The sequence below is a fragment of the Coprinopsis cinerea genome (genome assembly GCF_000182895.1).
Source record: "Coprinopsis cinerea okayama7#130 chromosome 9 map unlocalized cont3.9, whole genome shotgun sequence".
Taxonomy (NCBI): Eukaryota; Fungi; Basidiomycota; class Agaricomycetes; order Agaricales; family Psathyrellaceae; genus Coprinopsis; species Coprinopsis cinerea.
In genome coordinates this window covers 2,222,227-2,239,513 of record NW_003307536.1, presented here as the reverse complement: position 1 = coordinate 2,239,513, position 17,287 = coordinate 2,222,227, and the positions used below count along the sequence as shown (strand labels likewise).

The window sequence follows — 17,287 nt, the reverse complement described above, 5'->3', positions numbered from 1 at the left end:
CCCCGAAGTCGATCCGTTAACGACGCTACCACCTCTGTCGATGCATCCCACGGGTTTGGTGTTAGGAGGGAGGCTGACGGCTGAATACGCAGAGATTATTGGTGTGGATAGGAACGAGTCATTGTGGGTGGATGAGAAGAAGCTGGTATGGGACGTGGTAGGGTTGAACAGGGATGGATTGGCTGGGAAGGAGGAGGAGAAGGGTCGGTTTGACGAGCGGATGTTCCCCGGTATTCTGTTCCCGGTATTGGAGCACAGACCTTGGACGATGAAGTCGTTACCCATACCACCAGGGATTTACAACGAAGTCATCAAGACCATCAAGGCGAAGGTGGGGATTGGGACGTACGAACCCTTGTCAAGTTCGTATCGTCACCAGTGGTTTTGCGTGCCAAAGAAGGATGGGGGGATCCGAATCGTCCACAACCTTGGTCCTCTCAACCAGGTTACGGTAAAGGACGCAGGTCAGATGCCGATGGTCGAGTTATTCGCGGAGATCTGCTCGGGGCGAGGGATCTACACGAGCATCGACCTTTTCGTCGGTTTCGATCATCGCGCCATTGCTCCAGAATCACGCGACTACACCTCATTCGACACCCCGCTTGGTCCGATGCGACTGACTTCCCTACCTCAGGGCTATGGGAACTCGCCTGGAATCTTCCATGCAGACGTCGCTTGGATCATCCAAGACCTTTCAGATTTTGCGAAGAACGTGGTGGATGACGTACAGGCGTTGGGCGAACGGACGAGGTATGAGTTGGATGGAGGAGGGTATGAGGTGTTGAAGGAGAATCCAGGGATTCGGAGGTTCGTTTGGGAGCACATGGTCAACGTTCACAAGTTACTCCACACTCTCAGGTCAGCTGGTGCAACGTATTCAGTCAAAAAACTCAAGATCGCCGTTCCGGAAGCCATTGTGATGCGTCAGCTAATGACCTACGAAGGACGTCGACCTGCACCATCCGTTGTTGCGAAGATCAAGTCATGGCCCGACTGTACTTCCGTTTCGGACGTACGAGGCTTCCTCGGTACAGCCTCTACGGTTCGGCAATGTGTGATGGGTCAGCTAATGACCTACGAAGGACGTCGACCTGCACCATCCGTTGTTGCGAAGATCAAGTCATGGCCCGACTGTACTTCCGTTTCGGACGTATGAGGCTTCCTCGGTACAGCCTCTGGCAATGCGGCTACATTCTCTCTCAAGTCGACGACGAAGGACGACGACGACCAGCTCAATTTGGCTCGATTACCTTCAACGAACGCGAGGGACGCTATTCGCAAGCAAAACTCAAATTATACGGCTTATTTCGGGCTCTACATGCTGTTCGGGTCTGGATCATCGGCGTTTCGAACTTAGTCGTTGAAGTCGACGCCAGCTACATCAAGGGCATGCTCAACAACCCTGACATGCACCCAAATGCAGCTGTAAATCGATGGATTGCCGGTATTTCGATGTTTTCATTCCGACTTGTACATGTTCCGGCTTCGAAACACGTCGGACCCGATGGCCTTTCGAGACGAAAACCAACGGTTGATGATGGGGATGAGGTGGGTGATGCAGAGGAGTGGTTGGATAAGGTGTTGGGATGTGGGATTTGGATTTCGCATGTGGTAGGAGAGGGATTGGTTCGTTTGGAAGGGAAAGAGGGGAAGGTTCGGGTATTAGCTGCAGGGTTGACCTTGGAAGGCGATGAAAGGGTTGATGAAGACTCAGGGCCTCAAGAGCCGAAGATCAAACGATTGAACGAGGGATGGGCGAAGGAGAAGGATAGGGAGTTGAGAAGGATGAAGGAATTATTGGAGACGATGGAATTGAAGGCGAAGGGAGGGAGGAGTAAGGGCTTATCGGATGAGAAGGATCGGGCGTTATTGGTCAGGGCGAATCGGGAGTTTGTGGTTCAGGGAGGCGTGATGATGAAGAGGGATACGATGAAGAAGGATAGGATTGTCATTTTCGACGATGGGGAGAGGTTGAAGGTGTTGAAGGAGATGCACGACAACTATGCGCATCGAGGTGTCCATCCGACTTATCAACAAATCGCCGATCGGGTTTGGTGGCCGACACTCATGGAAGACGTGAAGTGGTACGTCAAGACGTGTCACCAATGTCAGATCATGAGCACGCAAAAGGTCGTCTTACCGCCCGTCTCGGCTGCGCCAGCATCACTATTCTTCAAGGCGCACATGGACACCATGCACCTCCCAGCTTCGAACGGGTATACGTACGTGGTTCAAGCTCGGGATTCCTTGTCAGGTTGGCCGGAAGCACGGATGTTACGGAAGGAAAACACGAAGTCATTGGCTTGGTTCATCTTCGAAGAGATCTTGTGTCGCTGGGGGACGATTACAGAGATCGTTACAGACAATGGCAAACCGTTCATCGCCGCGATCGAAGAACTGAAGAGGCACTACAGTATCAACCACATCAAGATCAGTGGCTACAACAGCAAAGCGAACGGTCTAGTCGAGGTCACACACAGGCCAGTGCGCGACACCCTGATTAAGGTCACATCGACCCAGGGAGGGATGAAGAGGTGGTCCGAACACTTTCCGTATGTCTTATGGGCGGACAGAATCACCACGCGGAAACGGACTGGATTTTCGCCATTCTACGCAGCTCACGGCGTAGAACCTCTTCTACCTTTCGACATCGAGTACGCGACATTCTCACTTCCGGATTTTCATGGCAGGTTTCCGACATCGAACTGCTTGCGATGCGCGCAAGACAGCTGGAGAGAAGGGACGAAGTAACTACAACTCTTACACGATCGAGTTGTTGCCAGCAGGGGGCCGTCCATTGAAGGCTTCAAGAAGAAGTTCGCCAATACGATGATCAACTTCGACTTCAAGCCAGGCGAACTCGTACTCGTCCTCAACAAGAAGTACGACGCCACAGTTGGTAGGAAGGGCAAACCTAGGTACTACGGTCCTATGGTTGTGGTTTCTCGGGGCGCTGGCGGCGCTTACATCCTCGCAGAGATCGACGGCGCTGTTTCAAGACTCAAGTACGCCGCTTTTCGTCTTATTCCTTACTACCGACGTTCTACAGGTTTTGTGGAGGTTACGGAGGTGAAAGGAGCGGAGGAAGGCGACGGAGGGAAGGCCGATGAAGAATGACGCTGGAAGACTACAAGATTCGACTGGTGGAAGGAACGAAGGATTGGTTTGGGCATGTATTATTCTTTTCATGTTGAATGTTTAGGTTATGGTTTGGTGAAGCTGTGGGAGACAGCTTCAAAGGTTGGGAGGGGATGTAGAGGATGCACGTATCGTAGACTTAGATAGGACTAGTGGGTTGCAGGCCAGTGAATGGCAATAATCCGAGGCCTTTTGACCTGCAGCCCTACAGTGTGTTCTTGTTTGATCCAGAAGTCATCGCCTTCTCACATCTCCGCGCGCGCGGAAAATGCAACCGCATCACATGCATCAGATCACGCCGAAGTCACATGTTGAAATCAAGGTTGAAACCTTGGCGTCCCAAATCCATCTCCCAACAGAACCCGAGACCAAAAGGCCTCGGAACTTAGGTAGATTCGTCGCACGCGCTTAGTCATCACGCGCCTGCGCTCGACCGACTCTCCAGATCCCTCTGGCGCATCATCATCATCTTCGACTACGATATACATCTAGCTACACATCTCTGAATCTACGGCTCTCTGTCTTTTCGAGCTCACAGCGACCGCAAGACCTACAGTACAGTCATTGATCAGCTTACGAGACAAAATTACGTCACAAATTTGGTCTCGTGGGTTCTTGAAGAAACCACTTCGAAATGGGAGGATTTTTTTGTTCTGGAGCTACAAGAAGGGTATAAATATGGTTTTCAACTACAAAGATAGGTACTACAGTGTGTTGTTGAGCAGAAACGAAGCAAAATATCGTGCATGTCGTTGCCGAGGCCCGATTAGGCGGCCATCACAGAACGAGACAGTTATTCGGAAGGGCCCGAAGCTACCAGTGACGACATCATCAATCCTCATTCTCGTCGTCGCTCTCGCTCGCACTGCTCTCTTCCGCATCACTGAACTCTTCTCCCTCATCCGACACCTCCTTTGGCTTCGACTGAACCTTTGCTAGAGCAATGAAGGACTTCAAGGTGGGTTTGGGCGCTTTTTTTGGGATTTCGCGTGTCGGTTTTTTGACGTTGAATCGGGTTCCTTTTGCTTTTGCAGCAGCTTTCTTCGTCGTCCACATAGCAACCTCCTGCTTCAACTGGTCCTTTGCAAGATCAGTCTCTTTTCCTTTTGCTTCCCATTCCTCCACCGCCGCCTTCCATGCAGCTCTCGCATCAACCTTCATTGCTGCCTCCGCCTCTTGCGCCTTCTGCCACTCCGTGAATTTCACCACCTGCTCGTAGAACCGGTCACCTGATAACATCCGTGGAAGGCCGTCACCCATGAGCTTTCCTGTCGTACGTTTACTTTTCTTCTCCTCCTTGTGCGCTAATTGAATGCGAATCTTGTTGCAGTATGCGTCGTTCAGAATCTGGGAGGCCTGGAGTACCGCTACCCGGTCCCGCAACGTTCGGCTCATGGCCTCCGACTCTCGCAGAGCTTCAAGGAGGATGGTCTCGGATTCAGTTTTTGGGATGATGTGTAAGGTGTTGGTGACAGAGGTGGTAGGCTGTGGGATGGGTGCAGTGGGAAGGGTGACCCGAGGTGAGTCTGCTGTCGCTGGTGCATTTCCGAGAAGATAACCCATGTTTGTCCTTGCCAGTTCCTTTGCGGCCTCGTTGACAATTGCTTTTCGTCGTGCAGCTTGGGCTTCGGATGGTGATGGTGGGGTGCTGTCATCATCGTCCTCGTCGATTGTACCGAGGGGTGTGTCGTCTTCGATAGATAGGTTGTGTAGCATCTTGGCAATCAACTTCATTGGTGTCGGAGGTGGTGCTGGAAGGTTCGAGTTGATCGATGACGGCTGGCTTGGTGCAAGCATTTGTTCTGACACCACAGATGGGTTGAACGGGAAGACACCTGTCTTCCAGAATGCTTCGAGTACGTTGTCGGTTGTGAGTGCTGCGAGATGTGCCCGGCCGTAGATCTCTAGGAAGTTCTCCTTCGTGATCTCCTGGCCTGTTTGCCGGACAAAATCATCGCGCTCAGCACCCAGCCTTCGTTTGAGTACTGCGAAGATGACGACGTCGAGACCCTGGTAGATGTGGGTGGTGTGGGAGGGATAGCATAAGATGTGAATCTTGCTTTCACGAGCGGCAGTGAGGAACTCGAGGCTGTAATGTGATGTATGCCCATCAACGAGCAGTAATCTCCAATCCCCGTCTGCTTTCTCTGCTGTCTGCTCCTCAAATAGCCGCAGCCAGTCCACACCAATCTCGTTATCAGTCCATCCCTTCTTTGAGTAGCCGATTCTGTTTAGAAAATAGAAATCTATCAGTGTCTCCCCTTCTGACTCGGTAGAACGACGCACGAAGCATTTACGGGATTATTTTGATTCCATCTGACCTGGTAGCCCTTTCCTTTGAAGATAACCGCTGGAGGCAGAGATGAACCATCTGCGCAGATAGGAACAAGAACCGTTATATTCTCCCGATTGCCGGTACGCTGTTGGTATTGAGGTCCAGGATGGTGAGTTCCAATCACCCGCTCGCGCTCTGATCCGTAGGGCTGACATCCGACTTCGTCGACGGCATAGGTGTTGTGAGGCTGAATATCGAATTCCTTGAGCGTTTCACCAAGGAGCTTCCACCAGGCATCATTGGTGGTCGGATTGGCGGCCTTCAGGCGTTTTGTTTCTTGTGGTGTTGACCAAACCGTCCGCAAAAGATCTGCATGTTTCTTCACAAACCGATCAGTCCACCTCTGCCCAACACCCTCCTCCGGAAATGCATCTCCAAGGCGTGCTCGTAAAATTCTATCAACCTCCTCCTTGAGACGTCGGTGACTGAGTGGAAACCCCTGGCTAGCAGCTTTGATCAGATACTCGAGGATAAGCTTTGTTTCCTCCGGAAGCAACCACTCCTGATCTTGCGCTGCCTCTAAACGACTTTTCCGGCCCTTCCACCGCTCCAGCAAGGTGTTGTGGTTGAGTTGGATGTGCTTGCCGGTCATCTCGAGGTGGATACGTTCGAAATTACGACAGATTTTCCGAGTGCTAAGTCGGGGGACCCCAGGAGGTTTGGACTGTTCAGCATCATAGGCCTGGACAGCCTGCTTCATCAACTCCTCTTTGGCTTTTGCGAGTTCGCGTGCTTTTTGCTGCTGGCTTTTTGCTGCGTTGACCATTGCTGATAGCTGTAGGTGAAGGTAGAGCACGAAATCAGATTTAAATCGTCCACCAGATGTGTGATAACTGATGAATTCTTTCGCCCCATCAACGGCGGGCCATTTTTCCGAGAAAGTCCCAGCAATAAGTTCCATTCCCACTCGCGGAATTAGAGCGCGGCTGTTCGTCAAAAAGGCTGGAACTAATTTGGATGGTTCACGCTATGTTTTGAACGTCAAAAGTAGTGCGTTGAAGGCTTACCCGTTCCTCCGTGCATCGATACATTTTTGAGCTTGAAACATTGATCAAGGATTGATCAAGTTTTTCGGACATGCAAGGTGAATTCAACAGGATATACATAATCTTTTTGTCTATTTCTTTGTCCATTACTATCCTATAGTCAATACAATAAATCAGGCCCAATTCTACGTCGAACAAAAGGGAAACAAGCGTTCGGCGCTTAATTCTTCGTCCTTGTGTCTCGTTTGGTGATCGTGTCACGTGAGCTGATCAATGACTGTATATACTGCTCATGAGTCATGAGGGTGTTCATAGAGCAGTGCGTATGGTTGTACTAGATTCCACTCTCTTATATACACTGGTTCATTGACCGATTTTGTGTTGTCCAGGTGCTCCGTCTGCGAAATAGGGGCCTGGGATCGGTGGCTGTGGTTGCGGAATGCGAAAGTTGTATCCATTATGCCCTTCTCGGACATCCTACCGGCCGGTTCAACGGCCAGTTAAGATTTTTGATTTTCTTGTTGGCCCACCGTCATCAAGCCTACGAGACGAGGCTTTCATGTAGGATCTCAGACAATCTCAGCGGTGGGAATGATGATCACCGCTAGTCTCGTAAACCAGCCTCGATGCTTTTGGAGAAGATAGTCGTTCTCCGCCTAGTCTGTACCATTTTCGTGAAGGCAAAACGAAATAAACAACTCATTCAATCATCAAAACGCATCTGTAATTCGTACTAATTGCAATTTTGAAAATGAGAGAAAAAAGGTGTACATCAATTCTCGGAAACAAAAGGTATGTATGTATTCTAGTCCTCATCATCCTCATCTCCGGAAACTTCAGCGTTTTCTTGTCCAGCCTTGAGCATGAGATTGGCGAGATCCTGTTCTTCCGTCTCGGAAACAGCTTTCGGCTACACAACAACCACCACCAATCAGCGTCCATCCCACAAAAGCGTAGGGAACGACAAAACAAACGCACCTTCATCTTCAAAACCAAACTGCCACCCTCCTTCTCAATCGAATTCTGAATAGCCTCGATACTCTTCTCAAGCCTATCCACAGCAGCATACTTATCCGTCGCGTTCGTGCTAAGGACGTAAAGCGGTGGCGCGACCAGCTTGGCTTTAATCGGGACAGCCTCCGTGGACTGCTTTTCACCCGCCCTGAGTGCCTTCTTGATGGCGCCAATGCCAGCAGGGGTGTAGCACGTCAGCTCGATATCGGCTCGCAACTTGATCGGTTGGGGCGTGAGTCGTTTGGCGATGGTGGCGCGGAGGAGAGAGAGGGTTTCCTCGGGGACGGGGTTGGGGAGGGACGAAAACACAACATCGGGTTCCCTACAACATCATCAGCATCCTCTTCGTCAATCATCAAACACAAGCAATAACGCACGTCAAAGCCAACTTGAAAGCATCATACGGGTGACCATAAATCTTCCCAAGAGGCCAGGCAATAGTCTCATAAAGATGCTCCAACTTCTCCTCCTCATTCTGGCTCGTACCCGGGATCTGAATCTCCGTCATCTCAGCAGCAGCAGCCTTCACAGCCGTCTCTTCATCAATAGGCAAATCGGCCTTGGCAGCCTGACGCGCTTTCCTAGCCGCCCTTTTAGCTTCGCGATCCCTCTCCTGCTGCTCGGTCGAAGCGGGAATGATCGTTCCATCTGGTGCAAACGATGGGGTTTTGGAAGCGACATGTCGGAGGATCGAGGCTACCGCTCGGGACTTCATGTACCTCTCTTCGCATTTGACGATATCCTCCGGCGAGACACGACGTTTGGACAGATCGATGTAGCCTAGAGAGTAGCGCGGTTAGCTCCAAATCCCCAACGTACACAAAATACACAAGACGTACCCTTTTCTTTATCAACCCTCAGAACAACCACAACCTCGTTCCTTCCCACTCGGATGAGTTTCTGGACGGATCGGATACGCCTACGCGAGAGCTCAGAGAGCAAAATCATGCCCTCCGTATTGTCATACTCCAACTACCCGTCCCAATACGCGTACGATGCGATTCAAGCCAACCCAATCACAAAAACCAACCGACAAAAAAGACTCAATCAGCACAACCTTCCTGCCAACGAATCAGTACTGATACACGCACCAACTTGACATAGGCACCCATCTCCGCAATCTGTCGAACCTGGACCATCACCAACTCGTCCACCTCGGGATACTTCTGCTCATAATACCGCATCTTGGTTGTCTCCTCTCTTCTTCAGTCAAATGCCTTTCCTCGTTTCTTTTAAAGTTGTCGTCGTCGTCAATCGGCGTTCGTCGAGATACTTCAAACTAATGATCCCGTCGTCGTCGATGTGTCGAAAAATCCACGATAACCGTGTCGTCGAACGAACTGGGCGTTATTGTTCGAGAGAAACACAAGATTCGTTATCTAAGGGCCTGACTCGAAAAGCGGAACCCTAACCTAATTCCGATTTTGATCGGCACTCCATATGCGTCAATTCAGCCCCTATCCCTTTGCCCCCATCGTACTCACACTCCTTCACTCACAATCTACGCATAGCTGAGCGAGAGTAACAGTGTCCAAACAGCATTATATATGCCACCATAAAGTAAAAGCCCTCACGCCGCGTTCCAAAGGCTATGACAAGGGGAGGGACAACACACTCCCTAGCACCATGGTCCGACCCAAAGGTCCCACCGTAGACGTCTTGAACAGGGTACAAGTGCATTACTTACGCGTCGTAAGTGGAAACAGAGACGTCTGACCAAAACTTCACATACCCATCCAAGAAACAAAACTAACACATTCCGGACAGAGCAAGCCTCGATGACAAAAAATCGAACAAGATGAAATCATATACCACCAAGAACATTACATCAAAAAAAGAAAACCTTGCAGAATAACGAGCGGTAGAATAGGACTTCTGGAACAGGATAAAATATCAAGACAGCGATTCAAATAACATAGAAGAGCCCTAACACGGGACAACTGTATTTTGCAGACAGGTCAGTCTCCAAGCCGGTGGAAGAAACAACAAAGGAGAGAACATACATACAACACGTAATTCACCAAACGAGCTTCATCAACAGGGGGGTGGGGGGTATCTATATCAACCACTTCTCCTTCACACTTCAATCTACCTCCCCCCATGACCGGCGCCCCCCCCCTCTCCTCCCCACCATCCTCACGCCTCAACCTCCAACGAAACCTCCACCTCCCTCTCCTCTTCAATCGTCTCAATCTCATACCCAACATCACCCCTCCTCTGCCTCTTAACAGGCGTCTTCACATCCTCCATATACGGCCTCTTCGTATTCGTCAGCTCCGTACCAAACTCGGCTGGGGGGAGGGTCGCAAGGAGCAGCGGCGCCTTCATCGTCGCACTACCATCGAATCCCGAGGAACTGGATTCCCGGCTTGACGTTACAGAATCAGCGGTCAAACCGCCATCTTCAACGGGCGCAGTGTTCTCGTTCTCACTTTCCACTCGGTGTTCTTTGCGCAATCTTGACGAAGAGGACTTTTTGGATTTCTGCTTGCGCGGAGGCTTGGGAGACGGGATATATGGCTTGCCATTCTTGACTGCCCATTCAATTTCGATGATCCTGTGATGCGAGGCGTTCGTCGGTCGTATGGATGAGGTCGGGGGTGGCATCGACGATGTCCGGAGTCGCATTCCATGTCGAAGTGGGACGCGTTGCGTTTCAAGTCGAGGTCAAACATCCGTCGCGAAATCGACACGGCCGGAACGAACGAACGAAAGGAATAGTGAATCCATCCATCCATCCATCCAAACCAAGACCATCAACACACGAAGAAAGCGCCCAACCCATGATAAAACGACAACGACAACAGCATCGACATGTACACCGACAACGGGAGCAAAAGCATCGCGAGCGGCGACAACGAGGTAAAGCCCACGCATGAAAAAGAAGGAAAAAGGTAAACGTCAGTTATAAACGTTCCAAAGGAATCAAAAAAGACGCAAAGAAAACCCAAAAAGACGGAAAATTAAAAACGAAAGGAAAAAGAGAGTTCAAGGTTTTTTGAAGGAACGAACGGATTGGGATTGCAAAGGAGATTGCGGCCCACGCGCATTAAGGTGAAGCGGTGAACCAGGGGTATGATGAGAATGCGAATGCGATCGCGGACGACCATGAGGGTGGTTTTGGGAATTGGAACGGGAGCGTGGTCGGGTACGCGGATGCGAATGAGGGTGATTATGGGAATGAGAATAAGGTTGAGAACGAGGATTAGAATACGGATGATGAAAATTAGAAGAAGAATGATTAGAACGAGTGGAATTGGAGCGCGAACGAGAAGAACGAGAAGAAGGATGTGTATGGGATATTTTAAGTAGAAAGACTTGGACAAGGAAGAGTATCCACCTTTCTTTGAGTTTGATATTGTCTGGGACGTAGGTTTCGGCTTTGCGATATAGATCGAGTGCTACTTCGAGGTCGCCCCTGTCGAAAAAGAACAAAGATGTGTCAGCTTATCCATGGGAAAGGTGAAGAGCAGGAGACAACGTACTTCTCGGAATGAGCTCTAGCCAGTGCGACGTAAGCACGGCCCGTCTTCTTCTTGGAGACGGGGGAGAGGACATCAGCGAGCTGAGTCTCCTTGTTGCCCTTCTCGCTATACAACAAATGTAGTCAGCAATGCGAAGTTGACCGTGAGAGCGTAATGGAGTTCGGGTACAGGCACGTGAATGTGATCCGAGGGTGAAGACGAGGATGAGGGCAGGAATGACACAGGCAAGAGTCAAGAAGGATACCGCGATACATACAACTTTCTCTCCAACTCCAACAACCTCTCCTTCAACTCCTGATCCAAATCCCGATGCTTCTTGAGTAAAGGCGTGAGGACACCACTAGGAAGCGTAACATCCCTCCCATCCTTCCTCTCCGGCGTCCTAGACCTCGACCGCGAATACCGACGGTGCTCCTCCGACTGTCGCCTATTCATCTCGTTCATGCGATTCATCTCAGCAGCGGCGGCAGCAGCAGCCGCAGCCGCCTCTTCAGATTTCTCCTGGATGACAGTTTCAAGCCTCTTCTGCTCCTCCTGCCATTCCTTCTCCTTCTCAGCAAGTCGACGCGCAACTTCTGCTTCAACAGCCGCCGAGACAGCTTTGGAAATCTAAAAATGGCGAAGCCGATTTCCGTTAGCATTACCTAAACTCGACGGGTATAAGAAACAAAAAACACACACCTTGGCTTCAATCTCCTCAGCAGTCAAACCAGGTGCCGGTGCCTGCGCAGGCGGCGCCTGCCTCTCATGGATAGAAGTCAACCTCCTCCCACCAGCACCTCCATTCGCAGGTAACGCAAAACTCTGATAATGGTTCCCTACTCCACCCAAACTCGCTCTGGGCACCCTCGACGATCCATGATTAGGTGCCAACGACATCCGGCCTCGCATCGCCCCAGCAGTCGGGTTGGAAGCCTGGACGACACCACCGGTACTCGGCCCGGCGATGGCCTGGAGGAGGCTGGAAGAAGCGGCTTTGGACGAGGTCTGTGTCGTGGTTGGTGCAGAGAAGTGCGGTTTGGGAGCGGGTCGGTTGTCGCGTTCGTTGACGACTGGTTTGTTCTCGATGTTCTTTGTCCGCACTGCGAAACTATGAATAGGGCTATCAGCTCAGTGTACCGCGACAAGTGAACAGAAGACGCACTTGAGAGTATTAAGCGTATCCTGCCTAAACTTGACACCAGGGGCAAGGTTGCAAATAAGCAATGCGACAGAATTGCCTCCAAGTGCATCTTGTAGGATTCGAGTGAGGCGTGAATTGCGGTAGGGAATTCGGGGCTAAACACGTCACCATTTACGATTGTCAGAACTGAAAACAAGACAACAATGCGTCCAATAATACTTACAGCTCCTTGATTCAAAGCATGCACGACTTGGCCGAGTACGCTTAGCGACTTGTTGATAGCGGCCGATTCCGCCATACGCGTTGCGTCGTTTCCAGTTTGCTGTATCCACCACGATTCTCGTTAGAAGGGTTCTTGCTCTCAGGAATACAGGGACTAAGGCTAACCTTGTTGTTCTCCGACCCGGCAAGATCGACGAGGTTAATTTTACCAGTCAGAGCTACGCAACGGACGGTTTGTTAGTCCAAGATACAACGAAAGAAGACATGACGCGCACTGGTGTTGGAGTCGTCGTGGATCATGGTGGCTTCCACAGTTAGCACTGCGTGTGAGCGGGAGGATGCTCTGTTGAGGTTTGTCGAGCCGACTGAGCGGTTGCGCGTTGCTTGGCTGTAGATTGGAGTAGGGAAGATGGAGCGAGGGAAGTGTGAGTTCGGGTGCCCTGAATAAAGGAAGGGGTGGAAGAAGACGCACTTGTAAATCTGTTCGAATTCTTCTGCGGATTCGATTGGCACGCTGGAGAGGTTGGCGACGAAGACCATTCCTGCGTCGTTCTCTCTGACTGGGAGTTTAGGGGCCTAGTGACCGGGGTTGGGTTTTAGCTACGTCCGTCCCAGAAGTATAAGCGGAGAAAAGAAACTCACGTTCTCGCGGGTAACCAGCAAGTCATAGACTTCATCCTTATAAATCTCCATATACGACACCGAAAGCGAAGTGCGATACTGCGGGAACGTGTCTTTACGCTCAAACATGGCTCTGACGACGCGGGGAATGACGCCTGGTTGAGACTTTGTGCCTTGCATTGTGTGGGTTTTGCCGGACGAGGTTACACCATACGCGAAGATCGTCACCGTCTAAATGCATAATTCAAGTTGAACGACTCAGTGAGTGCGACTTGGATGAGTTAGGGGGAAGGAACGTACGACGCCGCTGTAAACAACATCGATGAGAGGCTCAACGTCGTTCCTAAATATCTCTTCCTGTGTCGAATTTTCATCATAACAGCTCGAGAACCTGACAATTAAACCCATTCATTAGCCACCACATTATCCCATCACACAACCACCCAACCCAACGTACGGGAACTTGAAGATCTGAGAGGTATCCCTGGGATTCGTAACAGCGATATAACTGGTGGCTGAAAACGACGAAGAACTAGAATTCGAAGACGACCCATTCGAGTCGTCGCCAGGGTGTATCACTTTAAGCTGGTCGTCGACGATTTCGCCTTCGAGACGGGGCCTCAACCGGGCTGCGATTTTGACTTTGTGTGTGGCAGCCATTGGAATGGACACCAAGTTGTCCCGCTAAGGGTTGAATGCGTCTTCGAGTTGGGGAAGGGTACGAGGAGGTGGAGGTGGCGGGCGGGAAGGGAACGACGAGGAGGGAATTGGGATTGGGCCACTGGCTCCGTTGCGAACACGACCATGTCCGTTGTTGATTCCGGCGCGTCAGGCACGTGATCGGGTGTCCGCGTGACTGCCATCAAAACAGCCAGGGCCAGGCTTATGTTTAAATTACCGCAAGTTTCTTTGCGAGTTATCGAGTGTCTGAGGACTGAGGATCACCTCGTTGTGAATTAATGTGCCTACTCACCGAAGACGACGATCGACCCCCACCTCCAGGCCAGGCGGGGTCACTCTTTGAGTCGGAGCCGTAAGCCCCGTCCTCTCCCTCGCAAAACATTCAATCTCCGCTCCAATCCACCAGCACGCGCGTTCGAAACAACCTGCGCGACTGTTTCCAACGCCGAACCCCAAGCAGCGCTTCGTGTGTTGCTTCTCCACTAAACACCATCCCAAAGCTCCTTTCGCAGCTCGCATCAACCTCAATTTTTCGAAACCCTCGGAATCGTACCAGTCGTTTCGACTCGCTTCGCTTCGGCTAAAAAGTTGAAACACACAAACCTATATCGCTTGGGATACCATTGATCTTTTCGGAGATCTGCTATTTGAAGTGTCTGCTCTCTTTGTTGAGACTTTTTTGAGATAATAGGACAAGATGAAGCTCGTTAGGTGAGTTTTTGTGCATTGTTCTAGGGGCGCGTGGAGGAATGGAATGGCGATGAGAGACGGCGTCATGAATGCGTGGGTAGTTGGTTGGTCGATTCAGAATCTTTTGGACGATTCGGGCGTTTCTGGATGGCTGTGGTTTCGATAAAGTGTTGAAGGAATGTACTGACGATTTGTGTTTCTCCATTGTAGGTTCTTGATGAAATTGAACAATGAGACGGTGACGATCGAGTTGAAGAACGGGGCTGTCGTGCACGGGACCATCACCGGTAAGTTTCCTACCCTGATACTATCTCGATTTCGAATTCGGGTCGCCTATCCTATCCAGTCTTGCTTCCACCTCGCAGCCCTTATCCACGGCTTACCTGACACAGTGCAACCAGACACATTTCGATTCTCCATTTTTCGTTCCCAGCACATCTTGCTTACTTACTCACCACCCTCATTATACAGGCGTCGACATGCAAATGAACACCTTCCTCAAAACCGTCAAGATGACGATGAGGAACCGCGAGCCCACATCTCTCGACACGCTCTCCATCCGAGGCAACAACATCAGGTACTTTATCCTCCCCGATGCTCTTCCTTTGGACACGCTGTTGGTGGATGACGCGCCCAAACCGAAGCATAGGAAGAAGGACGATGTCAGAGGACGTGGTAGGGGACGTGGTGGAGATCGTGGACGGGGTCGGGGCAGGGGTCGGGGCCGTGGAAGGGGCATTTAGACGTCGAAAGTCTGGAGCTGGTATTATCGATGTATACGTTTCTCTTGTTCATGTTAGATATCATCGAAATAACTACATTCTCTGTTTCTTTTTCTGTAACTCTCTCGAGGACGAACAACGCGCAAGGGTCCATAGACGCCGCCGAGAAATTTCTTTGATCAATCTCCGCCAGCGCGTCATCTTCGCGTCTCTCCCTCTCCCTCCGCGTACCATGTTCTCCCGGTACCTCCTCCGCGCTCACCCCCACCGCACATCCCAACCTCTCAAAAAAGTTCCTCCCACACTCTCCTCTTTAACCCGAACCTACGCCCAACAACACAAACCCAGTCCTAACGCATTCCGCCTCCCACCAACACTCACTCAACTCGTAACCAACCCTTCAAACCACCTGAACGGTGAAATAGAAGTATCAGGGTGGATAAAGAGTATCCGGAAACAAAAGAATGTGGCATTTGCGGTTCTGACGGATGGAAGTTCTGACAAGGGTCTGCAAGCTGTATTGGTTAGAGGAGAGGGAGAAGAGGACGGGGATGTTTTGAGGAGGTGAGTGTATACCACTAGGATTAGCATGAGATTGAGTCTGAATTGGATTGGTAGTTTGACGAATGGAGCAGCTGTGAGGTTGAGAGGGCGGTTGGTCGAGAGTCCGGGGAAGGGACAGAGTCACGAGCTTTTGGTGGAACGCGGGAAGGAGGGGGCGGTGGAGGTTTTGGGCGAGTGTGATCCCGAGGTGAGCGTCTAAAACTTCGTTTTGCACTTGCAGATTTCGAACACCACTAACTATCTAATTACGCTACCAGACCTACCCCATACAAAAGAAACTCCTCTCAAACGAATACCTGCGCGACAACGTCCATTTACGAGCGAGGACGAGTCAGAATGCTGCCATGCTCAGGTTACGAAGCGGGTTGAGTCGCAGGTTGGGTGAATGGTTTGAGGTGAGCTCTATCATCCAACTCTCCTTTTCTACCCTCCTAGGCTTCAAGGACATGTACTAACCACCATTGATTACAGAACCAAGGATTCTACGCGGTAAACACACCCATCCTCACCGCCAACGACGCAGAAGGAGCCGGAGAATCCTTCAGAATCGCACCTCTGCCTTCAGGGCATCCAGCCGCCTCCCCTTCCCCTTCCACACCCACCTCATCCACCCCATCCACATCTCCATCCACATCTCCATCCACATGCCCGTCCCCGTCCCCCTCTCACCCAAACTCCAACCAAAACCAACAACTAGAAGAATTCTTCGGTCGTCCAGCCCACCTAACCGTCTCGCACCAGCTGCACCTTGAGGCGATTGCGACGGGGTTGTCGAGGGTATACACGCTTTCGCCTTGTTTCCGTGCTGAGCCAAGTTTGACGGGGAGGCATTTGGCCGAGTTTTGGATGCTGGAGGCCGAGTGGGCTTTTATCCAACAGCAACATCAGAACGGAGGAGGGGTGCACGAAGTATGCGACGTCGTGGAGGCAATGCTGAGGGGTACAGTCGGTCCACTCGTCAACCCCGCGAACCTAAACCCCGATATCCAAACCCTCTGGAAATCCTCCGCCTCCTCGTCAGGTCAGAACGCAGCCTTGCACGACAAGAAGTTATCAAACCTCCAAAGCGCATTCGGAACGAACGAGTGGTGGCCAAGGATGTCCTACACCGAGGCAATAACCCATCTCGAGACCGCGCCCAGGAGCACCAAGGCCAAATGGGAGTTCGAGCCAAAATGGGGACGACCGCTGCAAAGCGAGCATGAGAGGTGGTTGGTGGATGAGTTGGTGGGTGGGGGGAGGCCGGTATTCGTTACTGATTACCCGGTGGGCGTTAAACCCTTTTATATGAGGGAGAATGAGCTCCGGGAGGGTGAGGGGGACGAGGGGAGGGGGACAGTAGCATGCTTCGACCTCCTCGTCCCAGGCGTAGGCGAACTCGTAGGCGGGAGCGTCCGCGAGGAACGCCCGGAAATCCTATCCCGCAAGATGCGCGAGGCAGGGCTAGCAGATGGAGGAGCGTACAAGTGGTACGAAGATATCCGAAAATACGGGGGTGCACCCCACGCTGGCTTCGGCATGGGCTTCGAGCGCCTCGTCAGCTGGGTCGGAGGCGTCGAGAATATCAGAGAGTGCATCCCATTCCCGAGGTGGGCTGGGAGGCTTTTGCTTTAGAGATTACCGTTGCGCATATAGAGACTCTTTTACCCTAAATAGCAGACTAATAACCCGATCGCTGTTCAATTCCGGACTGTTTGATATCTCCT

The 17,287-nt window shown here is 51.3% G+C and overlaps 4 protein-coding genes across 4 annotated transcripts; 2 read left to right on the top strand and 2 right to left on the bottom strand.

The window, feature by feature from the left end:
- Positions 1 to 7,264: 7,264 nt before the first annotated feature.
- On the bottom strand, positions 7,265 to 8,818 carry CC1G_08524 (translation initiation factor eIF2 alpha subunit; the record flags this gene model as incomplete). Its single annotated transcript, XM_001832644.2, has 5 exons — positions 8,565 to 8,818; positions 8,313 to 8,445; positions 7,851 to 8,253; positions 7,438 to 7,795; positions 7,265 to 7,369 (listed from the first exon to the last, which is right to left on the bottom strand). The coding sequence occupies exons 1-5, from the start codon at positions 8,655 to 8,657 to the stop codon at positions 7,265 to 7,267; spliced, it is 1,092 nt and encodes a 363-aa protein (XP_001832696.1). The 5' UTR covers positions 8,658 to 8,818.
- Positions 8,819 to 9,261: 443 nt separating this feature from the next.
- On the bottom strand, positions 9,262 to 13,584 carry CC1G_08523 (microtubule motor; the record flags this gene model as incomplete). Its single annotated transcript, XM_001832643.2, has 14 exons — positions 9,262 to 9,413; positions 9,477 to 10,030; positions 10,814 to 10,891; positions 10,959 to 11,063; positions 11,215 to 11,567; positions 11,640 to 12,048; positions 12,103 to 12,236; positions 12,305 to 12,403; positions 12,469 to 12,521; positions 12,579 to 12,691; positions 12,776 to 12,879; positions 12,946 to 13,155; positions 13,225 to 13,315; positions 13,382 to 13,584. The coding sequence occupies 13 exons, from the start codon at positions 13,582 to 13,584 to the stop codon at positions 9,610 to 9,612; spliced, it is 2,373 nt and encodes a 790-aa protein (XP_001832695.1). The 3' UTR covers positions 9,262 to 9,413; positions 9,477 to 9,609.
- Positions 13,585 to 14,302: 718 nt separating this feature from the next.
- On the top strand, positions 14,303 to 15,038 carry CC1G_08522 (small nuclear riboprotein Sm-D; the record flags this gene model as incomplete). Its single annotated transcript, XM_001832642.2, has 4 exons — positions 14,303 to 14,316; positions 14,341 to 14,388; positions 14,506 to 14,582; positions 14,767 to 15,038. 4 exons carry the CDS (start codon positions 14,303 to 14,305, stop codon positions 15,036 to 15,038), a joined length of 411 nt encoding a protein of 136 aa, XP_001832694.2.
- Positions 15,039 to 15,249: 211 nt separating this feature from the next.
- CC1G_08521 (asparaginyl-tRNA synthetase) lies at positions 15,250 to 17,195 on the top strand (the record flags this gene model as incomplete). The annotated part of the gene is made up of 4 exons (XM_001832641.1): positions 15,250 to 15,581; positions 15,636 to 15,768; positions 15,839 to 15,976; positions 16,053 to 17,195. 4 exons carry the CDS (start codon positions 15,250 to 15,252, stop codon positions 17,193 to 17,195), a joined length of 1,746 nt encoding a protein of 581 aa, XP_001832693.1.
- Positions 17,196 to 17,287: the final 92 nt, after the last annotated feature.